The 17,958-nt window shown below is 37.1% G+C and overlaps 1 protein-coding gene across 6 annotated transcripts in view; it reads right to left on the bottom strand.

The window, feature by feature from the left end:
* Positions 1-17,958, bottom strand: part of ULK4 (unc-51 like kinase 4) — a 722,036-nt gene that overhangs the window by 510,313 nt on the left and 193,765 nt on the right. For all 6 annotated transcript variants that reach the window (XM_054482410.2, XM_054482411.2, XM_054482412.2 and 3 more), the window contains one exon: positions 2,726-2,853. In XM_054482410.2, coding sequence (XP_054338385.1) covers positions 2,726-2,853 — 128 coding nt within the window. The remainder of the gene's footprint in view (positions 1-2,725; positions 2,854-17,958) is intronic.

Below are 17,958 nucleotides of genomic sequence, written 5' to 3'. Positions count from 1 at the left end.
TCCCAGGGAGGAAGGACCACATGTGTCATACCCAATATCTGAAGGTGTAAGTGGTTTAGTTCCTTCCAGTTAAAGAGTTTCTGAAGTTGAGGTTACAGGAAGTATTTTAGATAGCATCATCAGAGTGGCTCTCAGAAGAAGTAAACCTTGGACAGAGACTTGAATGATCTGAGGAAGCCAGTCATGCAAGCATCTGAAGGAAGAGATCATACGCACAGGAAACAGCAACCAAGAAGAGCCCTGAGGTGACTGCATAGGCTTAGTGCATTCAAAATGCAACAGGCAAGCCATGGGGCTGGAATGGAGCATGCCCAAATAAGACAAGGGCTAACACAAGGGCAAGAACTAGACAAGGCAGGACTGGTAGGACATGGTGAGGAACAGGGGTATTTCAGAGTGACTGGGTGTTACTGGAGGAGTCCGAGCAGGGAAGAAACAAAAGCTGATTTGCAGTGTGTAGGTACTCTAGCTCCTATATAGAAACCAGACTGTGAATACAAGAAATGATGTAACAGCATCCATTGAGACACTTTTTTACTTGTTCTTTCTCTTTTATTGTTTTATTTTCTCCTTTTTTTTGTTTTTCTCTTTTCTTGCTCTAACTCTATATGGTAGAACTGTTGAGAAGCTATATTAGTTGTTCCAGTGAAAAATGATGGTAAACGCAAAGACAAATGAGAGGGAGCAAAGCCAGCGGTGAGGCCATTAAAAATAAATAGACAAGAGCAACTTCCACTTCTGGCCATAATGGACTAACAGAAACAGGATTCACCTTCCCATCTAAAACAACCAAAAAATAGCCAAAATACATGAAACATCACACTTCAAGACATTCGACAAGGAAAACCAATGATCCCTAAAAGATGAGAAACAAGGAGGTTTGTTAGGAAATTCCACACCCCTCAACTGGAAGTGATTGATCTACAATGTAATGACATCCTGACACACAAAAATCAAGAGAAGAACCTAACAGAATTCTACAAATGCCTTCCCAGTGACAAATCTGCTTAATTAAAATCATACGTTCATGAGTTGATATTGTTATTTGGCAGTATCTATCTGTGTGAAGACATTTTCAAAGACAAAACACATTAAATCACATTAAAAATCAGCACTGAGAAGAACATTTGCAACTGATTTAATGATAAGGACACTAACTTTGATCCCCAATTAAGCAAAATGTTATCTCCCCCTTCCCCGAAAAAAGAATTCTCTTCTTCTCCTTAACAGACCTGTATTACAAAAGAAAAATTTCATTCAATTAATATTGGTATTTTTTATGTCAATAAAAAATATGTAGGCTGGGTATGGTGGCTCATGCCTGTAATCCTAGCACTTCGGGAAGCTGAGGCAAGAGAATCACTCAAGCCCAGGAGTTCAAGACCAGCCTGGACCACACAGTGAGACCCTGTCTCTATCAAAATATTTTAAAAAGTATCTGGGCATGATGGCATACACCTAAAGTCCCAGCTACTCCGGAAGCTGAAGTGAGAGGATCGCTTGGGCCTGGTGTGGGGATCAAGGCTCCAGTGAGCCATGATTACACCACTGCACTCCAGCCTGGGCAACAGAATAAGACCCTGTCTCCAAAAATACACATGGAAATGTGTTGTCTTGTTTGTTATATAGGAAGGTATATAATAGCCCCAATTTTGCCTCTTGACCTACAAACCCTACTCTCTCACTGTTACCAGGAAAAAAAAAATTGTCCACTCCTAATCTAGATCAATCTCAGCAATACCAGGCTCTGCTCAGTACTCTAGAACAAGTAAAACCCTGGATCTAGAAACAGACATTAAACCAAACTGTCAGGGCTCCTCTGGGCTTCCATACAGCATGGATCAGATGGTTCAGAAGGTGTTAATAAGAAAGCATCAGAACATGAAGCAAACTTGAGGAGCATCTAGAACAGCTCCTCCTTTTAGAGAAAAGAGTTACAAGCCAGGAGAAAGACCTGTCCTTCCTACCAGTCCATAAACTCTCACCCCCTGCCCTGCTCCTCCTTCTGAGCCTTCAGCTACTTATTCCAGAATCTTACAATAAGGAAAATTAAAACCAAGCCACTGGTCTAATATCGACTCCCAAAGGTACAAACCAGAACCATCTCAACACCCTGCTTTGGATTGTTCTCAGATCTAGGGCTGTGTTAGCCCATTCTCACACTGTTGTGAAGAAATATCTGAGACTGGGTAATTTATAAAGGAAAAAGGTTTAATTAATTCACACTGCTGGGGAGGCCTCATGAAACTTACAACGATGGCAGAGGGTAAAGGAAAAACAGACTCCTTCTTCACAGCCAGCAGGATGGAGTGAGTGCCAGCATGGGAAATGCCAGACACTTAAAAAACCACCAGATGTGGTGAGACTCACTCATTATCACAAGAACAGAATGGGGGAAACCACTCCCATGATCCAATTACTCCCACTTGGTCCCACCTTTGACACGTGGGGATTACAGGGATTATAATTCAAGGTAAGATTTGGGTGGGGACAGAGAGACAAACCATATCAAGGACATACCAGGCATTTCTCACCCTGCTATAGCTTCAGAGGTCTTCTCTGGGTCCTCAGTACTTCCAAGCTGAGATTACAAGTGAAATATTAAACCTCTGGAAAAACTCTTAAAAAAATACCAGATACACAGAGGCCAAGAAATGCCCTACAACTACTAATACAACAGGCACTAAATTGAAGTTATTGATGAAACCATCAGAGAAAATCTTACCTTGCTTGGCAACTGAGCAGCAACATCTCACGGTTATAAATCAAAATATATAGAAGAACCAGGAAGGCTTTTGCTCTAATGTATGTTGAGGGGCTTTCAAGTAAACGGATAATTGTGGAGACAAAATCCTGTAGAAGACATTTAAAAAATTTTTTGAGAGAACATAAAAAAACAGGGCAGTCTCAATTCTCAGAGTGAACAGACTATAATAATCAAGCAGATGGCAGGAAGTAAAATAATAACTACTGTTTTCGCATTCTCAATTTGTGCCAGATCCCATAACTAAATTTTAATATTATCTCATTTAAATCTGAAAGTTAGTCATAAAAAGTTGACAATATTGCCCCGCTTTAAAGAGAAAAATGAATATTGAAAAATTATGCAATTTACCCAAATTCAGAGTTGGATAAAATCCAGGCCAGTTGAATGACAAAGCCTGCCTGTTAACTACTCAATCACACAACTGGAAATGTGGCAGCAAATAATACAACTGTCAGTCACAACTACATGTAGATATAAATCTCTGAGAAGAGCTGCATATAGAGAGATCATACCTCTAGTCCACACATCTGAGGGCTTAACAGACAAAATAAAGACAATACTCAATACATAACACAAAGAAACATATACTCCTATAATACTCTTTAAAGGTATAATTCAACACAGAGGACTAAGTATTGACAAGGAATAGCGCTACTTTCCCTTTTAAAAGACAGCCTATAAATAATTTCTGTAAATATGCAAACAGAAAACAGACACACATGGTTAACGAATGTTAAGTAGTCAGAAATACGGAATCATAATATCAGCAAGATGGCTACAGAGAACAGGAATATATAAGTTCCCAAGAGAGCTTAAGAGAGGCCAGCACCTAACAGTAACACTGTGTGCCCAAGACAGATATAAGAAGCTCATTTTTTTTGGCCACACTCCAATCCTTTTCTATTCGGTGCTATGTTTCCAGGTAGGAAGAATTTACATAGTCATGTATATGCCATGTAAATTCTATGCTACTTAAGGATAAAAACATATCTAAGCATCAGTCTCTCCTACTTCCTGAACCAAATTATCAAAGCCAAATTATTCATCTCAGGTAAAAAAAACAAACCAATGCAGTCATCCTTGAGTAGCAGATCTGTTTTCTACCTTTCCAGCAACTAGACAGTAGAAAATCCATCTCCCCAGAGTCCATTCCTGATTCTAATTTATACTCTGTGGTCTAAGGACCACCATCACAAGTCTGTTTCCCATATCAACACCACCCCCAACATATACACACATAATTCCAAAGCCATTAAAATTTCCAGCAATCATAGACTGAAAAACTCTTCCGGATTATAAGAGATTAAAAAGGCATGATAACTGACTGCAATTCAAGATCTGGAAGTTTTGTTCCCATAAAGAACACTATCGGGACAATTGGCAAAATCTGAATAAGGTCTGTAGATTAGCTAACAATACTGAATCAATGTTAGTTTCTTGATTTTGAAATTCACAGCTTGTTTCAAGGAAATATTCAATGAAGTAATTAGAATTAGAAGAGCATCATGTCCACAAACTTCTCAAATGGGTCAGAAAACACAGACACACGCACACACACGTGCACACAAAGTGAAAGAGATAAAGACAGAGAGAGAGATAAACTATAAAGTAAACATAGCAAACTGTTAACGTTTGGTGAATGTGGGCAAAGGATCTATTGCAATCATTCACACTGTATGTCCAAAATTAAACTCAGTGCCTACTCTAAACATGAGTACTCTGAGGATCAATCTACTAGCCAAACTCAGCAGTCTGAGTACCATCCTTGACCCTTCTTTCCTTTCTCCCACGCCCAATTAACCCCAAGCTCTGTGAAAATGACACCCCCACTATGACTGTCTTATTTCTGTGCACCATTATATCTTTCCTGAATTACTACAATAGGCTTTATCTAATTTTCCTTTATTCTATCTATTCTACAAACTTTAGCCACAGTGGATCCTCTGTAAGAGCAAACGTAACTCCCCTATAAAATATTCTCAATAGTTACACAACCATTAAAAAGAGGCTAAAACTCATTATGGCATATGAGGTTCTTCATGGTCTGGCTTTTCATTATCTTCCCAAAATCATGTATCATACCATCAACTCCACTGAATACCCTCCACACTCACCATGAGGAAGTAAAAAAAGGAAGATGAGAATATTGAACAAAGGAAAGCGGCAAAGGGAATCTCAGGATGATTCCAAGGTGACAGCCTTCCCACCAGACAGCCTATCTGTACGGAAGCTGGTCAGAGGCCCCCAGAGAAAACTCAGGAGAAAAAACTGACAGATTATATGAAGCACCTGAATGTAATCTGAAACACAAAGTGATGTAAATGAAGAGAGGTCCACTAGATATTGATCTACACAAAATTAACAGACCGATTACATATGCATGTTGGAGCCTGTCTCATGTCCTACTTCAAAATAAACACCAAACAACTCTAAGATTTAAAAAATAAACACAAAACGATTCAAAGATCTAGAAGAGGCCATGGGAGGTAGGAATACAAACACATATACATACATATATACATATTTCAATCTCAGACTGGAGAAAATGTTCGTAAATAATTTATTAGAAAGAACAAAATAAGCGTGAGAAATGTAAATACAAAAAATGTTAAATGCCACATAGAAACAGAACACTATAAAGAAAAAAACACATAGACTAGAGAATATATTTGCAGCACATTTTTTTAATAAAGGGTGATTTTCTTGATATATAAATATCAATAACTAAGAAAAGAACTAAAGAACTAAGAAAGTAAGAGTCCTAGAAACAACTGAAACCTCTGATCTCTTCCATGTGGAATATCACATTAACCAAGGATAATTTAAGGTATTTCAAAAAATACAGAAGATAGGAGGCAAGTTTCATATAAAGCTATCCATATAAACCTATTTCATATAAAGAAAACGAAAAATGAAAATCAAAAACATTTCAGCTGATAAAAACTCTTTTTGGCCGGGCACGGTGGCTCACGCCTGTAATCCCAGCACTTTGGGAGGCCGAGGCAGGCAGATCACGTGGTCAGGAGATCAAGACCATCCTGGCTAACACGGCGAAACCCCGTCTCCACTAAAAATACAAAAAATTAGCCGGGCATGGTGGCGAGTGCCTGTAGTCCCAGCTACTTGGGAGGCTGAGGCAGGAAAATGGCATGAACCCGGGAGGCGGAGCTTTCAGTGAGCCGATATCGCGCCACTGCACTCCAGCATGGGTGACAGAGCGAGACTCTCTCAAAAAAAAAAAAAAAAAAAAAGTTAAGAGTCTCGCTCTATTGCCCAGGCTGGAGTGCAGTGGCGTGATCTCGGCTCACTGCAACCTCCCCTTCCTGGGTTCAAGTGATTCTCCTGCCTCAGCCTCCTGAGTAGCTGGGACTACAGGCGCGTGCCACCATGCCCGGCTAATTTTTTGTATTTTTAGTAGAGACAGATTTTCACCATGTTAGCCAAGATGGTCTTGATCTCCTGACCACATGATCCGTCTGCCTTGGTCTCCCAAAGTGCTGAGATCACAGGCGTGAGGCACTATGCCCGGCTGAAATGCTCTGATTTTACCTGCTATGGTCTGAATGTTTTTGCCTGCCCCCATTCATATGTTAAACTTAATCCCCAATGTAATAGTGTTAAGAGGTGGAGCCTTTTGGAGGTAATTAGGTCATAAGGACTATCCCTCATGAATGAGGTTAGTACCCTTATAAAAGAGGCCTGAGTGAGTTTATTTACCCCTTCCAACATGTAAGGACACAAAGAAGACACTTTGTATGACAAATGGGGCCACGATAGACAGCAAAGCTGCTAGTGCCTTGATTTTGGACTTCCCGGCCTCCAGAACAGTGAGCAATAAATTTCCATTATTTATAAATTACCCGGTCTAAGGTACCTTGTTATAGCAGCCCAAACATACTAAGATACCACTCAACCAAAAAAACAAAACAAAGCAATATTGAGGGAGAGGCAAACTGTACTGTAACAGCTCAATTTGAAGGAACTATCATTAAATAAGCATTTATAGACATCAAAAAGGTCCAAGTCACTTAGTTATACAAGACAAAGACGTATAGACAGTATACCTTAGGAACACAGATGCAAAAACTCCTCAACAATATATAAGCATGTTGATCCAGAATATATTAAAAGAATAAAACATGATGACCAAGTGAGGTTTATCCCAGGAATCCAGGGCTGATTCAACATTTGAAAAACAGTAAGTGGCCGGGTGCGGTGGCTCATGCCTGTAATCCCAGCACTTTGGGAGGCCAAGGCGGGCGGATCATGAGATCAGGAGATTGAGACCACAGTGAAACCCCGGCTCTACTAAAAATACAAAAAATTAGCTGGGCGCAGTGGCGGGTGCCTGTAGTCCCAGCTACTTGGGAGGCTGAGGCAGGACAATGGCATGAGCCCAGGAGGCCGAGCTTGCAGTGAGCCGAGATCACGCCACTGCACTCCAGCCTGGGCGACAGAGTGACATCTCAATTAAAAAAAAAAAAGGTGTAATTCATCATAATTAATTGATGAAACAAGACAAACCACATAGCCATATCAATTACTAATAAAAAACCATTTTACAAAATTCAACATCCATTCATGATAAAAACTCTCAGTAACCTAGGAATAAAAGAGATCTCCTCAATCTGAAACAAAGCAAGTAGAAAACAAAAAACCTACAGCTAACATCATACTTAATGATGAAAGACTAGGTGTTTCCCCAGAAACTGGGAAGAAAGCAAGGATGTTCATTCTCTTCACCCATGATTCAGTATTTTACTGAAAGCTATAGCCAGTATAAGAAGAAAAATAAAAGACATTTAGATTTGAATGAAAGAAATATTTGCAGATGACATGATTATCTATGTAAAAAATCCCAAGGAATTTACAAAAAAATCTCCTATAAGTGAGTTTAGCAAAATCTGGTATATTTCAATATACCAATAATGAACAATTGGAAAATAAATCCCTTTTAAAGTACCATTTCTCAATAGCTCCAACAATAACAACAATAAAGAAGTATTGCTTTAACCCTAACAAAACATCTACAGAATCTGTACATTAAAAATTCTAAAATAGTGATGAAAGAAAACTTTTTAAACATATAAATAATGAAGAGACATTCCATGTTCATGTAGTAAGACTCAAATTAGTCGTCAATTCTCCCCAAATTGACCTATAGACTTAATGCAACTTCAATCAAAATCCCAACAGGGTATTTTGTGGATGTAAACTAAGTTTAAACTTTCTATGGAAAGGTAAATAAAAACTAGAATATGCAAAACAATTTTGGGGGGATATGCAAGAATTGCACAATAATTTTAAGACACACAAAAAACTATGGTAATCAAAACAATGTAGTATGGACAAAATGTACACACATAGAACAAGGAAACAAACTAGAGTTTAGAAATATAGTCCATTAGTTTATGATAAAGGTGCAAAGGCAACATTGAGAAAAGGATAATCATATAACAAAATGATGCTGAAACACCTGAACATCCACATGCAAAAATGTTAACTTACACTCATTCCTCACTCCATATGCAAAAATTAACCCAAAATGTATTATACAACTGAATATAAGTAAACTTCACCAAAATTAAAATTTCTCCCCTGTGAAGAACACTGTAAGAAAAGACAAGCCACATACTGACAGAAAATATTTGTACCCAGAATATATAAAGAACTCTCAAAACTCAAAATTAAGAAAAAAATTTTAATGAACAAAATATTTAAACAGACATTTCACCAAAGAAATATATATCTGTCAAATAGACGCAAGGATGCTCAATATCATAATCATTACAGTAGTGCAAATTAAAATTATACTGAGATATAACTATGAACTTATTAGAATGACTAGCATGAAAAACGGTGAGTATGTAGAGCAACTGAAGTTTTTCATACATTGCTAGTGGGAATGCAGAAATGGTACAGGAATCCTGGAAAACAGTTTGGCAGTTTCATTAAAATGTTCAATACATACCTATCATATATGCCTCAACCATCCTAAGTATTCTAATGAAATAAAAACTTAAGTTCACAGAAAACCTTGTACACAAAAATTGTACGCAAAAATAGCAATATTTAGTTACAATATAGATTAAGTATCCCAAATCCAAAAATCTGAAATCTGTAATGCTCCCAAATCCAAAACTTTTTGAGCACTGACATGACGCAAGTGGAAAATTCCACACGTAAGTACTTAATACAAACTTTGTTTCATGCACTGAAAATATTTAAAATATTGTATGAAATTACCTTGGCCTTATTTTATACAAGGTGTATATGAAACATAAATATTGTGCTTAGACTTGGGTCCCATCCCCAAGATATCTCATTATGTATATACAAATATTACAAGATCCAAAAAACACTGAAATCTGAAACACTTCTGGTCTCAAGCATTTTGGATAAGGGATATTTAATCTGCAGGCAAAAACAGAAAACAGTGCACATGTCCTTCAATGTGTACATGAAAAAATAAACTGTGGTACATCCACATAATGATACAGTACTCAGCAGTAATGAACTACTGATACATGCAGTGACATGGATGAATCTCAACTGCACTGTATTAACTGAAAGAAACCAGCTGCAAAGATTATATGCAGTATGATTCCATTTATATGACATTCTGGAAAAGATAAAGCTATAGTGGCAGGGAAGACATCCATGATTGCCAGGGACTGGGATGGAGGGTGGTTTGCCTAAGAAAAAAGCAGCACAAGGTTATTCTTTGGGAAACTGGAATTGTTCTGTATCTTTCTGGTGGTGGTAACAAGAGTTAATGCATATATTAAACCTCATAGAACTGAGTCTCCACAGAACTAAATTTCATTAAAGGTAAATTTCATTATACATAAATTTTAAAATTAAAAAATAATATAGTATATATAGTATATACATAAAATATATACTATGTTATTTATTATGTTATATATTATCGTACATATATGTATATGTATTATATGTATATACACATATTAGATTTATTATACATATATGTATATATTATATACCATTCACAACAATGTATAACAGCAATGATTATAGTAATGAGTGTTATGCCTTAAACAGTATAGCAACCACCTTTCTAATGTGAAAACTACATAGGATACAAGAAGCAATAAAATATTTTATCACACTACTATCAGTCTGAGACTTTCAAAAGAACAAAAATAAGTGAGGATATAGAAGACCTAAATAACATAGATTAGATATTATGGGTAGATATCAAATTTTATATTCAAATAATGGAACATGTATATTTTACTTAACATAGAATGTTCCTTTAAATTGATCATATAACAGATCATGAAAAAATATTAATATACTCCACAAAGTAAAAATAATTTGTATGATTACAATGCAATAAAACTAGAAATTGGGCTGGCATGTTGGCTCAAACCTGTAATCCCAGCACTATGGGAGACTGAGGCAGGAGAATTGCTTGAGCTCAGGAGTTCCAGACCAGCCTGGGCAACACAGCAAGACCTCTTCTCTACTTAAAAATAATAATAATAATAATTAGCCAGGCATGATGGCACATGCCTGTAGTCCTAGCTACTTAGATGGCTGAGGTGGGTGGATCACTTGAGCCCAGGAGGTCGAGGCTACAGTGAGCTATGATCACATCACTGCACTCCAGCCTGGAAAACAGAATGAGACCCTGTCTCAGGGAAACAAACAAAACTAGAAATTAATTAAAACATAAATAATCCAAAAGGCCCTTTTACCTGCAAATTTTTTTAACTCTGTATTAAACAAACCTTAAGAGAAAATACAAACCAAAATTGCAGAACTTAGAATACTAGGTCTTATTCATTCTAGCTAACTATATTTTTGTGCCCATTAACCACCCCCACTCTCCCTTCCAATACCCTTCCCAGCTCCTGGTAACCATCATTCTATTCTTTATTTCCATGAGTTCAACTGTTTTAATTTTTAGCTCTATCTATCCAAAAGAATTTAAAATGGTTTTTTAAGTTTAAAAAATAAGAAACTAAGTAAATAAAATAAAAAGCTAACAGTAAAAACACTATTGTATTAGCCTATTCTCACACTGCTATTAAGATACCACCTGAGACTGGGTAATATATAAAGGAAAGAGGTTTGATTAACTCACAGTTCCACATGGCTAGGGAGGCCTCAGGCAACTTACAGTCATGGTAGAAGATGAAGGAGAAGCAAAGCATGTCTTACATGGTGACAGGAGAGAGAGCAAGAGAGGCAGGAAGTGTCGCACTTTTTTTTTTTTGAGACAGAGTCTCGCTCTGTCACCCAGGCTGGAGTGCAGTGGCGCGATATCGGCTCACTGCAAGCTCCGCCTCCCGGGTTCACGCCATTCTCCTGCCTCAGCCTCCCCAGTAGCTGGGACTTCAGGTGCCTGCCACCATGCCCCGCTAATTTTTTGTGTGTATTTTTAGTAGAAACAGGGTTTCACTGTTAGCCAGGATTGTCTCGATCTCCTGACCTTATGATCCACCTGCCTCAGCCTCCCAAAGTGCTGGGACTACAGGCGTGAGCCACTGTGCCTGGCCGGAAGTGCCGCACTTTAAAACCATCAGCTCTTGTAAGAACTCACTCACTATCACAAGAACAGCATGGGGGAAACAGCCCCCATGATCCAATCGCCTCCCACCACCAGGTCCTTCCCTCCACACGTGGGGTTACAATTCAAGATGAGATTTAGGTGGGGACACAGAGGCAAATCCTATCAACTACATATAGGATAGGATAAAAGTAGAAATGAAAAAATATGTAACCCATAATTATATAAAAGAATATAAATACCCATAATAAAAGAATAAAAATACCTGAATTAAATCTCCAACATAAAAAGCTGAAACATGAACAACAAAGTACACCAAAATGAAGCAAGAAAGGTGTGAGCAGAAATCAATGAGGTGGGAAAAAATATTTTTAAGGAAAGTAATAAATCAAAATCCTGGATCTTTGAAAAATATGAACAAAATAGATAACTTACCAGCTAAAATAATCAAGAAAAAAGGGGAGATAGCAAAGATATACAAGAAAAGAAATGAAAAGAGGGCAATTACCATTGCTGGCTTCCATATAATGGAGTGAAAGCTGTGTATGTTAGCTATAGTAGTAGTTGGTATTTTATTGTCATATAATATTCCATTGTGTGACTAGAGAAACATTTACATATCCATTCTACTCCTGGACATTTGGGTTGTTTAGAGTTTGGGTCTACTATGAGCAAAGCTGCTATGGACATTCTTGTAATGTCTTTTTGTGAACATGTGCATTCACTTCTTTTGGGTATACACCTGCCAGGAGGATTGCTCCAATAAGAGGTAAGCATCTACCTAGCTTTATTAGAGACTGTCAAATGGCTTTCCAAAGTGGTTGTACCAATTTACTGTCCATCAATATATGAAAGCTGCAGTTGTTTCACAGACTAACCAACATTTATTATTGTCTGTCTTTTTCAGTTTATTTAAATGTTTAATTCTGAGCATAGAGCAAATATTAACAAATACACATGGCAGTCAATTCAGAAGAAACTTTCTAAAAGTCTACTGTTACTCACTTGAAAGCTACCCAAAGTTTTGTGCTACCCAAAGGATAATACATTTCTTATTCTAATCCATGAGGAGTTTTCAAAGTATCCATGGCAAAGAAGGACACCTATTTAAATCTCCCTGACAAGAAGCAAAACATAAGACTTTGGTATAAACAATAAACTGAGAAAATGAAAAAGTGTATAAATTTAAAGAAAATATAATCTTACAAGTGATTTAGCTATGCTTTAAAAATGTTTATGTATATTTAAATGCATTTTATTAAACTTTATATTAAAACAAACATTTTCTTAAAAACAGATTTAGCACTTACGAATTCAAGTTCAGAAACATGGTAAAAACACAATTGGTGCTTTTTCTTTTTGGGATGCCTAGTAAAGTAACTAGATAACCATAAAGATTGAAGACGCCATAGTTTCTACTATAATTACAATATAACTTTTGAAATCTCATTAATAAACAGCAACAAAAATACAAACCATACAAAAAAAAAGTGGGTCAGGTATGGTGGCTCACACCTGTAATCCAAGCACTTTGGCAGGCCAAAGCAGGAGGATTGCTCGAGACTATCCTGGGCAACACAGCAAGACCCTGACTCTACAAAGAAAACAAAAAACTTAAAAGAGAAATGTAGGACTTAGACAAAGAAAACTAAAGATTTTTATTGAGTGATAATAGTGCACTTGAATAAATGGAGTGGCGGTATAATATGCTGGCAAAGAATTTGAACTTTGGAGTCAGGAAGACCTGACTTCAAATGCCACATTTCTTAACAGAATAACTGCTATGATTCAGTTTCTTCAACTTTAAAATAAAGTGGAGATAATTACAATAACACTTCTCATGGCCCTAAGGTAAGGACTGAAGGCTTTTGTCCAAATAAATAAAAATATCATAAAGCATAAATCTGCGAGAAGTATTTATTTATGAAAACTATTGTGCAGGTGCTGGAGAGGATGTGGAGAAACAGGAACACTTTTACACTGTTGGTGGGACTGTAAACTAGTTCAACCATTGTGGAAGACAGTGTGGCGATTCCTCAGGGATCTAGAACTAGAAATACCATTTGACCCAGCCATCCCATTACTGGGTATATACCCAAAGGATTATAAATCATGCTGCTATAAAAACACATGCACACGTATGTTTATCAAGGCGCTATTCACAATAGCAAAGACTTGGAACCAACCCAAATGTCCATCAATGATAGACTGGATTAAGAAAATGTGGCACATATACACCATGGAATACTATGCAGCCATAAAAAACACCGCATGTTCTCACTCATAGGTGGGAACTGAACAATGAGAACACTTGGACACAGGGTGAGGAACATCACACAATGGGGCCTGTCGTGGGGTGGGGGAGCATTAGGAGATATATCTAATGTAAATGACGAGTTAACGGGTGCAGCACACCAACATGGCACATGTATACATATGTAACAAACCTGCACGTTGTGCACATGTACCCTAAAACTTAAAGTATAATGATAAAAAAAAAAAAAAGAAAACCATTGTGGAAAAGACAACACAAAGAGGAAAACAAAGAAAAGTATATTTAAGACTCTAGAAAAGATAAAAGACAGACTATTCATTAAATGATATCCTTACTTTATTCCTTATACTAGAAAGACTCCAAATTAAACATTTAAGTAAGGAGTGGAGGAAGCAATCTTATAATACTATATATCTTTCAAAATGAATATATTATCTTGGAAAATGTATTACAAAGAATCACTATCTTTATCATAAATAACATTTATCAATTAAAAAGTATGTATGAACACTCCAGTAAAACAAAAAAATGATATGAACAAGAAACAACGGATAAAAGGACTCTACCACCAATAAGCAAATTAAAACATGGTTGTTTAAGTGAGTAGTCAAAGATACACAAAGTTTGTAAGAATAAGAATCCATTTAGGCCAGGCGTGGTGGCTCATGCCTGTAATCCCAGCACTTTGGGAGGCCAAAGCGGGTGGATCACAAGGTCAGGAGTTCAAGACCAGCCTAGCCAAGATGGTGAAACCCCATCTCTAATAAAAATACAAAAATTAGCCAGGTGTGGTGGCAGGAACCTGTAATCCCAGCTATTCGACAAGCTGAGGCAGAGAATTGCTTGAACTTGGGAGGCAGAGGTTGCAGTAAGCCAAAATCACACCACTGCACTCCAGCCTGGGCGTCAGAGCGAGACTCAGTCTCAAAAAAAAAAAAAAAAAAAAAAATCCATTTAAAAATATGAAAGGGTGATGAGGGAAGGAAAAATAACTACTACATGCTTACTCTAAGTCAGGCACTGTGGTAGGTGATTTAAATTTATTATTTCAATTACTCCTTTAAGGAAGGTATTATTGGATTTATTTTATAGATGAGGAAACAGAAGCCTCAGGAAACCAAAACATTTTTGATACCTTCCCCTCCTGGGGAGACTTTCACCTCATACCAATCCCACAACTAGCAAGGCTTCTTCTAGGAAAAAGCACAACCAGATTACACAGGTATCCACAGAATATGACTAAGTAAAAATGTGAGTTTATGCATTGATAAAAGACAGGGAAGGTAAATATGGATGATGTCAAAGCTGGTTAGACTTTCATTGTTTTGTCTTTAAATTTTCTTAATCTTAATGGTGTTTTAAGAGCATGTTTGGAGGTTCTAGCAAGGGAGCATATAGCTACCTGTGTACCCTTGACCAAAGTATGGTCCTCCTCAATCAAGGAAGGACCTGATCAATCACAGGGCTTTGGTTGGGACACACATGGAGCCACGAGGGAGGAAGGGGACATCTACCTAGCCAGTCAGATCAGCTGAATGAACCCTGGTGATCAATGAGGCGACAGATGTCACAACCAGATTGCCCTCACATCCCTTAATGGTGTTTTGAAAACTGAAAGAGCTACTGGAAGTTTTTGTATAGTTCCAAGCTAAGATGTAAATGCAGTATGCTTGGCTAACTGTGAAATATGTTCATTTCCATATTTATGTTGTTTCAATGGTTTAAAAAAAGGATTTGTCACCATACATACATTATTTTCTTATACTCATTAGCATGTGGATAAGGATATTATTAATACTGTAAATTATTTTGTTTAGTGAATGATTTAAAGACATCCTTTTTGTCCGGATAAGTAAAACACAGTTGTTTAAAAAGTTGAAGCCTGTTAATTTTCTTCACAAAAATGTATTCATGTAAGTTACAAAAACTCTGCAAAATACTGAAAATTAGACACAAAAGAAAAATCATCCATTTCTTACATGATCCAGAGACAGACACTGAATTTATCTGAATTCGATTTTTATTATGTATTAAAATACTTTTTGCTTTTTTAATAAAAAAAATTCTACAATGTTTATAAAAACAGCCATCTGCTCCCCACACTTCTACTTCCCAATTTTTGTTCACCAAGTTCAATTAATCTGAATTTAGCTGTGTCTTATCTATTTATACCTGTTTCTTTCCTGCTCCTTGCCTCCCAAATATGCATTTCTCCCTCAATTACATTACAAGTTAATATGATATTCCATATGTATGACTGTGCAAATAATATTCATAATTGAGCCATGCAAAAAAAAAGAATTCACTTTATTGCAAAGTAGACTAGCAAAGATGAAAATGGATGGCAGCCAGTGTTGGAATGGTCATAGGTAAAAAGATAAATCTTACATACAGCTGGTAGGAAACTATGTATTCAGCCTTTCCTACAGCTGGTAGGAAAGTGAGATGTTTTTTCTCAAAAGCCTTAAAAAGGTTATTTTCTTCTGACACAGCTGTTACGTCTCAAGAAACTTATCTCAAAGGGATGAACAAATGAGCTTATGTACAAGAATACTCACAGTAACACTGTTTATTGCAGGAGTCCCCAGCCCCCAGGCCACAGACCAGTATTGGCCTGTTAGGAACCCACCTGCACAGCAGGTGCCAGCTAGCATTATCACCTGAGCTCCACCTCCTGTCAGATCAGTGGAGCCATCAGATTCTCATAGGAGTGTGAACCCTATTGTGAACTGCACATGCGAGGGATCTAGGTTGCACACTCCTTATAAGAATGTAATGCCTGATGATCTTCTGAGTTGGAACAGTTTCATCCCAAAACCACCTCCCCAGCTCTGGTCTGCTGGAAAAAACTGCCTTTCACGAAATTGGTCCCTGGTGCCAAAAAGCGTGGAGACCACTGGTTTATAAGACAAACATGAAACTATTTTAACATCTAAAAACAAGAGATTTGTTAAGTAAATCATAATTGTAGTAAATACTCCATCTATACAATATCTGGACTAACCTGCTTCTTTCATGACAAACACTAATGAAGTATATCGGGAAAAGAAAAGTGGTAGAAGTGATGCTACATTACCTCCAAGGCTAGGTTTGACATGGTCATGTAGATTCTACCTTGTACTCCTGAAACAGTCACTCTTGGAACTCAGCCACCATGCTGTGAGGAAGCCCAAGCAGCCTGTAGAGGTCCACATACAATGCAACTGAGGCTCCCAACCTACAGCCTCAGCTGAGTTCTCAGCAAACAGCTTGTACCAACTTGCCAGTCATATGAACGAGCCATCTGGAAAGGATATTCCCACCCCAGCTAACACAACCTTGCTCAAATTACAGATTTGTGAGCAAAATAACCTATTGTCCTTGTCTAAATCATAACATTTTGGGTGGTTTGTTACACAGCAATAGAAAAATAAAATATAACAAGTATATAAAGAAAGAAAAAAACTTTCCAGGCACAAAAGTTTCAAACAGCAATAGACATAATTTGAAAACACAGAAATGACCAATAATAAGTGATAGTGAGGTCTGTTACTGTATTTCTTCTTGATATACAGATGCTTTTCAACTTACAATAAGGTTACATCCCAATAAACTCACTGTAAATCAAAAAAATCCTAAGTCAAGCCATTATAGGTTAGGGACCATCTGCAGTGTTATTCAGCTATCTAATAATCTTTCAAAATTAAAATAATATGCTTATGATTTAGAGTGAAACAAACTAGACAAACTATAACAAACATCAAAAATAAAATAAATTACATAGCTTTATTTGTAACACAATAACTCTGGGTCCTTTAAGAAGCTGCAGCACAATTTTAGATCTAAGCCTAAAAACATCTTCCGCCCTAAATAAATTCTCATTTAGTCATTTCAGAAAAACTGAATGAACAGTAATGACTTTGACTCCCTACAACTAGTTGCCTAGGATTCTATATTTAATCTTAAGCAATGTCTACCACACCTCTAGAACAGTTTTAATCTCACAACACTTGAGGAGGGAAGATTATAGGCTACAGGCAAATACTTAGTGCCAAACATGAATAATCAAAACTGCCTTTAGAGAACCAAAAATGACCTCAGGTCACTTCAGCTAGCAATCCACTATGTATTCAGCTTTGATTGAAATTCATCTTGTCATACAGCTCAACATACCCAAATATTACTGTGCAGAAAAAGAGCAGAAGCCATTTAGTTCTATAACCCAAATCACAGCACAACAAGGTTATGTCCAGCATTCACAGCCAGAAGCAAATGGTATCCAGCAGTGATTTCAGAGTGGGCATTTCTATTCTAACTTAAAGATGGTATAATGAAATATTCAAAATGATAGGAATCTCTCTGAAATACACAAAGCTTCCACTACAACCAAAAATATTT

Source organism: Pongo pygmaeus, chromosome 2 (assembly GCF_028885625.2).
Source record: "Pongo pygmaeus isolate AG05252 chromosome 2, NHGRI_mPonPyg2-v2.0_pri, whole genome shotgun sequence".
NCBI classification, from domain to species: Eukaryota; Metazoa; Chordata; class Mammalia; order Primates; family Hominidae; genus Pongo; species Pongo pygmaeus.
Note: the sequence above shows the minus strand (reverse complement) of the source record. Positions and strands in the feature narration are given on the sequence as shown.